This window comes from Danio rerio, chromosome 12, assembly GCF_052040795.2.
Source record: "Danio rerio strain M-AB ecotype USA chromosome 12, GRCz13ab, whole genome shotgun sequence".
Classification (NCBI taxonomy): domain Eukaryota; kingdom Metazoa; phylum Chordata; class Actinopteri; order Cypriniformes; family Danionidae; genus Danio; species Danio rerio.
Window position 1 is genome coordinate 34,301,134 of NC_141032.1, and position 12,344 is coordinate 34,313,477.

General features: G+C 34.5%; 1 protein-coding gene across 6 annotated transcripts in view; it reads right to left on the reverse strand.

Moving 5' to 3' along the window:
• grin2cb (glutamate receptor, ionotropic, N-methyl D-aspartate 2Cb) overlaps positions 1 to 12,344 on the reverse strand; it is a 110,462-nt gene that overhangs the window by 42,564 nt on the left and 55,554 nt on the right. For all 6 annotated transcript variants that reach the window (XM_087276560.1, XM_087276563.1, XM_087276562.1 and 3 more), the window contains 2 exons: positions 11,427 to 12,022; positions 4,753 to 4,867 (listed from right to left, as the gene is read on the reverse strand). In XM_087276560.1, coding sequence (XP_087132686.1) covers positions 4,753 to 4,867; positions 11,427 to 12,022 — 711 coding nt within the window. The remainder of the gene's footprint in view (positions 1 to 4,752; positions 4,868 to 11,426; positions 12,023 to 12,344) is intronic.

Sequence of the window (12,344 nt, forward strand, 5' to 3'; positions counted from 1 at the left end):
TTGATGAATTACTGCTGTCATGATCAATAGGACATGTACTAAAACATCTCTTTTAAATTAAATTCCCACGTACAGCCATTAACGGCACAAAGTTAATTCTGTTGTGCCAAAAGCAATGGTTTTTTGTGAATAAGGCACAATGTATAATGAGCCTAATTTGCACAGAAAGAGGGCTTGTTTGAGCGGAAAAGAATGACAGTTATCTCCTTTAAATATTTAATTTAAATTGCAGCACATTTAGCAGTCTGTTAAGCAGAAATACCAGACACAAAAGTGGTGCAAAAATTCAGTGTAGCGATTCCTATTTTCAGAGCGAGGTTATAAGGTTCTTTCAAACTATTTGCTATTAACAAGACTGAGATATTGAGTGCTTTTTTTTCCCCTGGTCTCAGATGACAACACACATCTTCTAATATCCGTATCCTCTAATCCACCTAGAGGAGGGCATGATGACCGGATGTAAATTTGGATGTCAGTTTGATCTCTATTTATTCCTCTAATCTCTTTTTGTAGTCAGGTGGTGTTCACACATTGCCAGGCGGCCTACACATGTCGCTATCACAGAGGCCAAAGTGCTGGAGGGCTGGCCATGTGAGGAAGAACGGGCTGTTTCAGAGAGCCAAGTGTAATTGCATCATGAACCGGTGCTGAAGGAGCTTCTGAAGCTGGCTTTTATGATTCTTTAATCTTAATGTGAAAACATAGGATCAACAGAAGCTAAAAATAGCTTTATACTTAAATGCTTAATGTATAAAATTAGATTAATAAAAAAGAATGAAATGTAAAGCCAGTTTACTAATATATTTGCAGTTTAAGGGCCAGATATACTAATACAGTGTAAACCATGGATGTGATTTTAATGGTAAAAACAAAAACAAAAAATCTACAGAAAAAAATCTGTATCCTGCTTAACAGTAAGTTTATACATTTATATATAAATTATATGAGGTAAATAACCAATTATTTACTTTAGCAGAATTCCCTGTATGACACTTTCCTTTTTTTATAAGTTTTTTTTTCTCATCAGTAGTGTTACATTGCTTCTAATTTTGAGAAATAATATTTATTTCATTACTTTAGTTTCTTGCGTGTTTATGTGATGGTGGTTAGTAGCTGTGTTAATGACATGGATTCTTTTTATATGAGTGTGTTTCTCTGCTTGTGGATAAGCTGTTTATGATGAGCATTGGTTCATTATGTGACTTTCTCATCACCACATGCTTTTTGTTGTGTTTTTGTCTGTCACAAGGGTACGATGTGTAGATGTTATTACTTTAAACACTATAAATTCATGTAATATAGTTTCAAAATTAATGAAATGTAGTTTAACATAAAATGTAGAAATGTATCTGATGGTTTCTACCATATTCTTTTAAAAATATGATAACAGCTGCTTTTTTAAGTAAATGTTACATGTTTTTTCAGTGTAGGGCAAATGTACATTGGTGTACAATTCTATTAAGGTGTTGATTGGAGTGAAAGTGCAAATGAATGAACACATAGCAAATTAATGAACATAGACCATGGCAGCACTTTTAATGATGTAGAAAAGTACCCATTTGCTCAGGATGTTAAAACAATGACACAAAATACAAGTAAATTGACTACTGCAACCCTTGATTATGCTTTTTTTTCTAATTCTGTCCTCTTATAAATCTGCCTATGTTGTGTCTAAATAAGTCTCCATATGGGCGACATGGTGCTTCACAGCAAGAAGGTTCGAGCCTCGGCTGGGTCAGTTGCCGTTTCTGTGTGGAGTTTGCATGTTCTTCCCGTGTTCGTGTGGGTTTCCTCTGGGTGCTCCGGTTTCCCGGTTTACCCCACAAGTCCAAAGACATGCGGTACAGGTAAATTGTGTAAGCTAAATTGTCCGTAGTGTATGTGTGTAAATGTGAGTGTGTATGGATGTTTCCCAGTGATGGGTTGCAGCTGGAAGGGCACTCGCTGCGTAAAATAAATGAATTCTATTGCTAGTATAGTTATATATACTGTATATATATATATATATATATATATATATATATATATATATATATATATATATATATATAAAGCTACTGAAATAAACAGGGGATGTTTGTTCCACCTACACATTTTGTTAGAGGTCATTTTAATATTAAATCAAAAACCAAAAATCAACTGATTGTCTGTGATCATAAAAAGTGGTAAAGAAATAGTTATTGTATGTTCACATATACGGGGAATTTGTTTTCGTGACAGAGCTTCTACAGTGCAACAGAATTACAGAGACAGGACAAAAACAGATAATAAATATTTATAATTTTATAAATATAAAATAATAATATTTATTAAATATAAAATAATTTATATAAATTTATATATTTATTAAATATAATTAATATTTAATACTTTTTAAAATAGTAAATGCTACTTACTTATATTTTTGAAATATATTTTTTATCTGTAATGTATTCATTTAGCAGACACTTTTATCCAACATGACTTGGAAATGAATTGCCATTGCCAGATATAGTTGGTGATTATAACATTGTTGACTATTACACTTTAAGTTGATTTAAAAGTTTTGTCAAGTTAGAATAAAGTCTGTTTGTGTAATACTAATTCTCTATTACATCACAATGTCATATGAATTGCAGTATCATCACTGCATAGATAACAATTTTAGCACCTTATTTTAGCATCCTATTTCAGATAAATGTGAAATGTTTATTTCTGACAGTATCTGTTAAACTTAATAAATATTAATATTTTAATACTATTTAAATTTATTTTAGATGCATATGAACAGAGATAGTTGCTAGACACTGCCAAAAATGAAATGCAGTAGCCATAGCTGGTTATTTTAGCTTATTTGTGCTCATTATTTTTCAGCATCTGCTTCTGCTGGTGTTGCACAGGAATATTAATAAAACTAATTTAATTACACAGAGAAATGATAAAAACAATACCAATATTATCTCCCTTTTTTGGAAAACATTATTCAGTGAAACAAAACTTTGTAAGAGATATGTTTATGTCTACATTTATATTCTGACCTGAAATATATAAAACAATACGTGATCATACCAAATTTTAAAGTTTAAAAAATATACATTTTTCAAATCCTTAAAAAAATGTTTAACTGTTTTACATAACTAGTGGTTTATAGGATAGTGGCAAAGTATAACGATAAAAAATGTACAGTTAGCATTTGGGCACTGCACAGTGCATATATGATTCTTGTTCTACATATGCTTGACTAGATTTTAGTGTATATTTTCGTCTTTGACCTATATGCAATAAGGTCAGCCATATAAATAACTGTTCATGCCTTTTGACCGACATTTTTGTTTGTAAATCCAGACAGTTGGTTTTTAGAATCAAATGAGCCTTTGCACTGGTGCAACTGGAATTGTGGGTAACACTTTACAATCAGGTTGTATTAGTTAATCATTTACTAGCATGAACAATGAATTTATTTCAGTATTTATTCATGTTAGTTAAGGAAAATACAGTTGTTCATCATTAATTCCAAATTAGGCTCATTCTGAAAACGTACCACTATATACATTTTTGGAGAGCGCCATATATACCCCAGGAGCTGTTTTTTTGCGGTTTTTGTTTTCGCGAATCCACCAGAGACCACTCTGTACGCTTTTTCAGATCTCAAATTTCTCTCATGAGTGCCATTCGTGCCTGCTGTTCTCACATAAATCCACCAGAGGCCACTGTCAACTGACTGTCGACTCACTGAATGACTGACTGACTGACTGACCGATCGACTGACCCACCCTCCAACGATTGACCCATCCACCCACTTCCCTAAATCTAACCGACAGTTTTTAAAAGCATTCCAGAAAAGAAAAGCCCTCACCTTTTTTTTACCATGTTTTCAGATTTTACCACAGTCTCACCCTGTTATTTACTTGTTTATTTTATTTTTTGGCTTCGGTTTTTGCATTACCAGCTTTATGGAACCGTTCTTTGCTGGACTCAAACCCTATCGTCATGGTAAACATCTCTCTGCCACTCAAATCTGCAGACATACATGGCGAGCTAATAACAAACTGGTAACAGCAGGAAAGATGTCCATACAGAGGTAAGCTGTCAGCTGGTAAGCGCAAAAAGGAACGGCGTCATAACGCTCCGTATTGTTCATTTTAAAGACGAAATGCAGCCATACATACCACTGGCACCATAATTCACAATCTCCAGAAATGTATATAGGGCTACGTTTTCAGAACGAGCCTATGTTGATTGATTTATGTTAACGCATAGTGCATTAACTAATGTTAACAAATATGAATTTGGATTTTAATCAGGCATTATTAATTGTTGAACTATGATTTATAAATGCTGTACAAGCACATACCTAGTTCATGTTAATAAATACATTAACTAGTGAAACCTTATAATAAAGTGTAGCACAACCATTTAAAAGTTTGGGGTTTTAGTTCCAAAATGTTGAATTATTCAAGATTTTTATCTTTTTATTATTAATATGATGATGTTGCAAACAGACCATAAAAATGTGTGTATTTCTATGCATTCAATTCTTTATTCTTGGCACACTAGTGTTATCCTCTACCCACCAGTGCCACAGTGCAATTACAGTACTTGAAATGGAGTCATTATAATATCTGTAGTCTTACTACATTATAATAGATGTTCCATAAATAGACAGATGTGACTTCCAACCACTTACTTCTATAAGGAATAGATACATCACTGGAAAATCAATCTTTAAACATTATTGCTGTTGCTATTGTTACTTCTACTTATAAAACTTACCTTGTCCCAGTGGTTCTCTCGATCCAGAGCAATGATCACCATGGAAGGATTAGTGAGATAGCCATCGGAGTTGAAGGACAGATCCTTATGCTCCCATGACACATTCAGCATATGCCTGTAGATCAAATTAACAGCTTTAAGCGAGTAAACCGTAAAATAAAGAAGTTGATTTGAATGTTAAGCATTTGCACAATTGCCTGGATTTGATCCATCTCTGAAATGAGACAGAAGACAGCAGAGAAAGGAGGACAAAAATACAAGCCAATCATTTTTTTCCCCACTGAGTCGAATGAATATAAATCAGAGCGTGCAGACACTAATACATTTACAGTATTCATTCTCTCTCTATTTAATCCTCTTTGTCTCGTAGACCTGAACATTTTTGTTAAACGAATTGTTCACTTATTGGAGCAGCCGCGGGTGGAGCAGAACATGAGGCAGGATTTAACTTAGTCATTCGATTTTGCTGATGCAAAGTGCATTATACAGACATCATTGATAATTCATAATGAATAAAGTCATGCCATGACTAACAACTAACAGACAGAAATAAAAAAACTTCACAGGAGTTCACAAATACACCACTCTATATCCACCTTATCTACTAGATTTATTGCTCAATTGCGAACAATAATGAACTAATAAAGGATCACTTCACCCAGTGACTAAAATTCTGTTATTAATTACTCACTCTCATGTCATTCCAAGATATTCTATAGATTAAATCTGAGAACATCCTCCATAGAAAGCAATGGTCCAGAAAAAACCCCAAAATATTATTGAAAACATTTAATCTATCTTCAGTGGTTCAACTGTAATCACAAGACAAACCAACAATAATTTTGTGTGCCAAAGAACCTGTAAATATGACTTTGTTCAACTATATCTTCTCTCCTGCAAAAGGTCAGGGTGTTTGATTACTTTAGACAATACAATGCATTTGTCATTAGAGTCAGCAATACAACACACAAGCATTGCAATGCCCATAGTAAACATATACCCTGAAACACTGATGAGGAAACATGCGTGACCAAAGTCATTTTCAGCCTTTTTGTTGCACAAAAGTGTTCTTGGATCTTCATATGATTATAGTTGAACCACTAAAGTAACAAGGAATGTTTTGAAAATATAATGTTTTTTCTGAATTCTGAATGTCTCTGGACCGTTGCTGTCTTTGGAGGATGAAAGAGCTCTTAGATTTCATCGAAAATATATTATTTTGTGTTCCGAAGATAAACAAAAGTTTCAGGGGATCAGAACAACATAAGGGTGAGTAATTAATAACAGAATTCTAATTGTTGTGCAAACTAACCCTTTAAATCCAACCCAGGCTCATTATTGATACCTACCCCTGCTGTATACATTTCTAAACAGCACGAAATACGTCCTAGGAGTGTTTACTTTTTCTGCAGTTTTTGCTTTTGCAAATCAACAAAGAGGCCGCTGTGCGCCCTTTTTTAGATCTCAAATTTCTCTTGCGAGTGCCATTCGCGCATGATGTTCTCGCGTAAATCCACCAGAAGCCACTGTCGACTGACTGACAGATCAACCCAACTAACCCTTCCCTAAACCCAACCTATAGTGTTTTCAAATCATCGATTGACCCGATCACCCTCTTCCCTAAACCCAATCGACAGAGTTTTTAAAAGCAATATAGAAAAAGAAAAGCCCTCACAATTTTTTAACACGTTTTCATATCTTACCACATTCTCACCCTATTATTTATTTGTTCATTTTATTTTTTCCTTTTTGTTTTACTTGCTTTCTGGAAACGTTCTTCACTGGACTCAAACCCCGTCTATGTGGAAAACTTTACATTGCATCTCAGGTCTGCCATGTACGCGACAAGCTACAGGGCAAACTAGTAACAGCAGAAAAGCTGTCCACATGGAGGTAGGCGGTCAGCTGGTAGTGTAAAATGAAACAGTGTTATACCACCCTGTAACATTCGTTTTAAAGACAAAATGCAGCATAACTCTGGCTACTTAATTCACGCTCTCCAGAAATGTACACGGGGTGCTTTTTAATAATGAGCCTGTGTTTAAAAGCCAGTAATGTTAGAGAGATTCACTAACTATAAAATAAAGAAAATGTTACACTTTTTTCCCAGCCTCACTTTGATTTAAATCTGATGAATGCTTGTCTGTAGAAAAACACGGTTTTATGGTGTCCATTCAATGTATAGAACTGCCAGTAATGGAGTTTGGTTACACTCCCAGTGAGTACATTTAGTGTGTAGCAGGAAAACTGTAAAATAAGTTTTAACAAAGTTTAAGATTTATTAAGTCTTTAATGATCCAACATTACATAAACATTTTCAAAAATCAATACAGGTATACTATTTAAATTCAAGACATCTAAAGCCATACTTCATACTACAAATGTAATATTATTCATCAGTAATCTTCCCTTTATTATAGAGATTTGACCACTGAGTCAGTTGAAATTCGTGAACAAATCAGTCTGATCCATGAACAATTTCTTAATAACAAAAGTTTAATCAGATATTTGTTCACAAGTAACTGGCCCACTATATACAGTCAGAATGATTAGCCCCCCCTTGAATTTTTTCTTCTTTTTAAAATATTTCCTAAATTATATTTAACAGAGCAAGAACATTTTTACAGTATGTCTGATAATATTTTCTTCTGAAGAAAGACTTATTTGTTTTATTTTGGCTAGAAAAAAAGCAGTTATACATTTTTTAACACCAGCTTAAGGACAAAAGTATTAGCCCCTTTAGGCTGTATTTTTTTCCGAGAGTCTACAGAATCGACCATCGTTATACAATAACTTGCCTAATTATCCTAACCTGCCTAGTTAACCTAATTAACCTAGTTAAGCCTTTAAATGTAATTTTAAGCTGTATAGAAGTGTCTTGAAGAATATCTAGACAAGTATTATTTACTGGCAAAGATAAAATAAATCAGTTATTAGAAATGAGTTATTAAAACAATTTTTTAGATGAATTTTGTTAAAAAAAAAATCTGCTCTCTGTTAAACAGAAATTGGGGAAAAAATAAACAGGGTGCGAATAATTCTGACTTCAACTATATATATATATATATATATATTTTATATATATATATTACAGAAATAAGGTTTTTCCAAGACAGTATGCTTTCTTGCCACCTGATAAATCCTTTTATACTGCCCAACTAGTGACACGTTTGAAAAGAAGTCCCATGTCCTGCCTCAAAGCCGGATCTTTAAAGATTTCTAAACTGTCTTCTGACAGACGCTCTTTTTAATGGCAGAGAAATGGGCAGACACCTGAACAGCGCAGAAACCGGGGAACATTCCGGATGGAGGACCCAGTCACTCATGTGTCTCTGAAACGCTTGATCACAGAAAGCTCGCAGAGGCAATTGGAGCACTATTTAATGAGGACGGCGACTCCCAGGTGAACGGCAGATTTAACAAGGAAATCTGGAGAATCTCCCAGTCTCATTACAAGACGAAGACGGCAAGAAAAAGCGCAAGAATGCAATGTTTTGTCTGGGAATCTGTTTACGATGAAATCTCCTGTGGCCAACTAAGATTTGAGAATTAAAAACGGCAGGATTTTGGGGATTTGTAAATTTGCAGCCCACGCTTTGGTGTTAAAATTTATGTGATCAACATGCTTGACAAAAAAATAAAATAAATAAATAAAAAATAGGGCAATGCAGGCCAAGGGAGGACTAAATATACGACAGCTTCATAAAACATAACTGGCAGCCAGAGTACTCAAGATATTCCAGAGGGAGTTCTATAATTTCTATGATTTCTTTTCAGGACATGATGTTAATGCAGATCAATAAGTTACAATAATGAGCTAATTTAACTATTACTAAATAAAAGCACACTTAGTACACATTTATGTTTTAACACATTTATATCAACGTCAAACTGACTTCATAGTTCATTTGGAATTATTATGTTTTAATAAACATACTTTGTTATTAATTTGTACAGACATACAAAAACTCATATAAAGTACTTTATAATTTGAGCTAAATTGTTATTCAATGTTATGTTAAATAAAAGTATTTTAAGTTTAATCCATTACGTTTTTTAGAAGTTTAAATTTGATTTTATATATAGATTTAAATGTCATTTAGAATTTGTTGTTTTAGTAATTAGTAATTTAGTTTTTAGCATTTTTATTAAAATTTGTTTTTTAAATAAATTTTAGTTTGGTATTAAATTTAGTTTTAGCAATGTTTTTATTTAAACTAAATATTTTTCTTGCCAACTAAGTTAAATAAAAAAAAATCACTGTAGTTAACTGTAATAAACCTGATAAATTACTAGAATAATTACTCCTTAATAAATATGTACTCCCATAAATATGTAATAAAATGGTTAAAAACACTTCAAGTTAATGTAATGTGCATTTATATAGCACATTTATGGTGTATGTCAGGGCTATTCAATTAGTTTATCATGGGGGCTAGTTTATGAAAATCATCCCAAATGAGGGGCCTTTGAGATATGACTTGCAATATAAGTGATGACACAACAGCATATAAAAGGTTTTGCTCCTTAAGACACAAAAGTAGTATTTTGCTACATTGAGATGTTAATATATTGTATTTTGAAACTACATATTATCAGTGCATTGTACAATAGCCTTTTTAAAAAAATTTTTTTACAAACATTCAAATGTTGTATTTCAAAGCAGAACAAAAGCAGTGCACTGCTTAAGTAGGCTTCTTCTACATTCAGACATATGTTATATTTTGAACTGCATAACAATTATGGACGCAACAATTATAGATTTTGGTTGTACGATTATATATAGCCTGAAGAATAATCATGGTTTCACGGTTATCACATCTAATAAGTATTAGTAAGTTTTTATATTAAACGTTGTTATCATCTGTGTTCATACATAATCATTTTAATAATTTGTAAAAATCCATCTAACATATTTTGTTTAGATTGCATTGAAGGCCACGCACAACTCCCACCGCTACGACGTGAGATGTTTTCTACTCAATGCGTCTGGAAGGGGCGAGCGCATCCCTCAGCTTGCGCATGTGTATTGGCATATATTCTCACATTGGAAATAACGACCTTGCACATGGCAAAGACACGATATGTGAATGGGCCGCTGCTATAGTAATCCCCTGTGCGTGCATATTAAACTTGGTGTATAAGCTCGGAACTTTAAACTAGCACACAGGTGGCATAACTTTGTTTAACTGCAGCAGATTCATTCTGTGCAACAGAACCGTGGCGTTGAGAAGCTTTTAAGATTAAGTATCCAAATGTTTTCGGCTACTCGCACCACTCATCTCAGGTGACTCATGCTCTGCGCAGCTTTCAACTGCAGCTTGTGCTGTATTGAACAGACGCACGTCACTTCATAACTGTAGTGGCTGTTTTTTGACTGAACTAAATTCATTTTTGAGTCTTGGTCACACTATTTGGGGGGCCGGAACAAATTGCCTTGGGGGCCAAGTTCTGTCTGCAGGCCGCTAATTGAATAGCCTGGTGTATGTCTATACACCCAAAGCGCTTCACAATCATGAGGGGGTCTCTCCACACCACCACCAGTGTGCAGCATCCACTTGGATGATGTGACGGCAGCCACAAGACAACAGCGCCAGTGCGCTCACCCAACACCAGGTGGAGCGGAAAGACAGATATAAAGAGATAGAGCCAATTTGGTGGATGGGGATGAATGGGAGGCCATGATGGGTAAGGGCCGATAAAGGGATTTTGGCCAGGACACCAGGGTTACACCCCCACTCTTTACGAGAAGTGCTGTGGGATTTTTATAGAGTCAGGACCTCAGTTTATCATTTCATCCATCTCACCATTGGAAGTGTATTGTCTCCTTTACTATACTGGGGCATCAGGACTCACACAGATCGCAGGTTGAGCACCCCCTACTAGCATCACTAACACCACTTCCAACAGCAACCTAGTTTGCTCATGTGTTCACCCATCCAGGTACTGACCAGGCTCAGCCCTGCATACCTTCAGTGTACTTGATGTATTTAAAATCAATATGAAAATGAAAACTACCATACATTTTCTGCTAGTTTTTATCATAATGTAAGTGTATGAATACAATAGATTTAGTTCATACTTAAGTATATTACTTTAAAGTATATTTTGCTTATATTATTTCTCTTGTGTAAAAATGTTCACCTAAAAGCAAAGATTTTTTAAAGAAAAATAAATAAATGGGTAAATTAAAATGGCAAAAGTATTTTTGTTTCAGCTAAAAAAACATCAATTGCATCCAAAATAAAAGTTTATTTGGACATAATGTATGTGTTTGTATTATATATTTCTATTTTGTATATGTAGAACACATCAATGCATCAAAACAAAACTATACAAAAATATAATTAAATGTATATCTAATTTTTATCATATACAAATTTATTTTAAATCCAAATATAAAAACATTTCCTCAAATATACGCATGCATGTGTTTATTTGTATACAAAATACTATACACAATACATACAGAATTATTATGTCAAAACAAACTTCTATTTTGGATGTGATTAATTGCAATTATTCTTTGCGCAGAACAATCAAACAAAAAAATTCTTTAATGTTTTATGGCAGAAAAAAGATCTTAGATGCCCTGTGGTGAATAAATGAACACCAGATGTTGATTTTTGGGTCATCGAGATCTCTTTAACACAGCATTCAGCAAAAAACCTTACCTGAAGAGAGAATTGTTGGCATATGATTTGACAGGACTACTGCAGTCACTGTGACCCTCGGGAATGAATCCTCTGTGCTTGTGAAAACTGTGCACCCCTTTCACTATGATTGCCACTCCTTCGCGAACCCTCTGGCGCAGTGTTTTCCTCCAGCGGTCTGTGATAATACTGATGACGCCCACTGGGAAGCTGGCTGGAGGGGCCGCTTCAGGGTTGCCCACAGCCAGACTAGGGACGATCCAGATGTATCCAGGCCCCAAAAGCCCCACATCAGAGGCCATCCTAAACAAATACTGTGCTTCTTCGTGGGAACAGTACACTAGATACACCTGAGAGTCCACTTGTTGTAGAAGTCGACGTGTGCGGATGTCATTTGCGCCCACCGACATCTCGAAACTCAGCACATCTTGCAGCTCCCACAGGAAGTAGCTTGTGTCCGTGAATGAGCGAATGTAGTCCACAAAGGTCTCATAGCCGGGATACAGGCTTGTGATCACCACAAAGTTGCCCCAGTTGTACTCCTCCATCACTTTGAACATTGCATTTATCTGCTGATCTATAGAAGCTCCCATTTGAAGAAAGGTGGAACCGTCCGCCTGTAGAAACCAGATTGAGAATATTTAGTCTGTGTGAAATCGAAATTTAGAAAGACTACTTTATTAACGCACATTGTTATTCTTTAGGTGAACAATTAATCAGTTTAAAATAATAGTTTTCTATTGATATCAGATTGACGGCAATTTTCTTATTGCCCCACCCCAACTCAATATACGTTTTTTGGTAGGAAGTACATCAACATACTGAAATTATGGTGTGAAATTATCAACTTCTGGTTATGACAGACTTTTCATTCTTTTTTTCAGTTTATTTTATTATGAAGAGATGAGATATTTTGTTTTGTTATTTTTGTTTTTGACT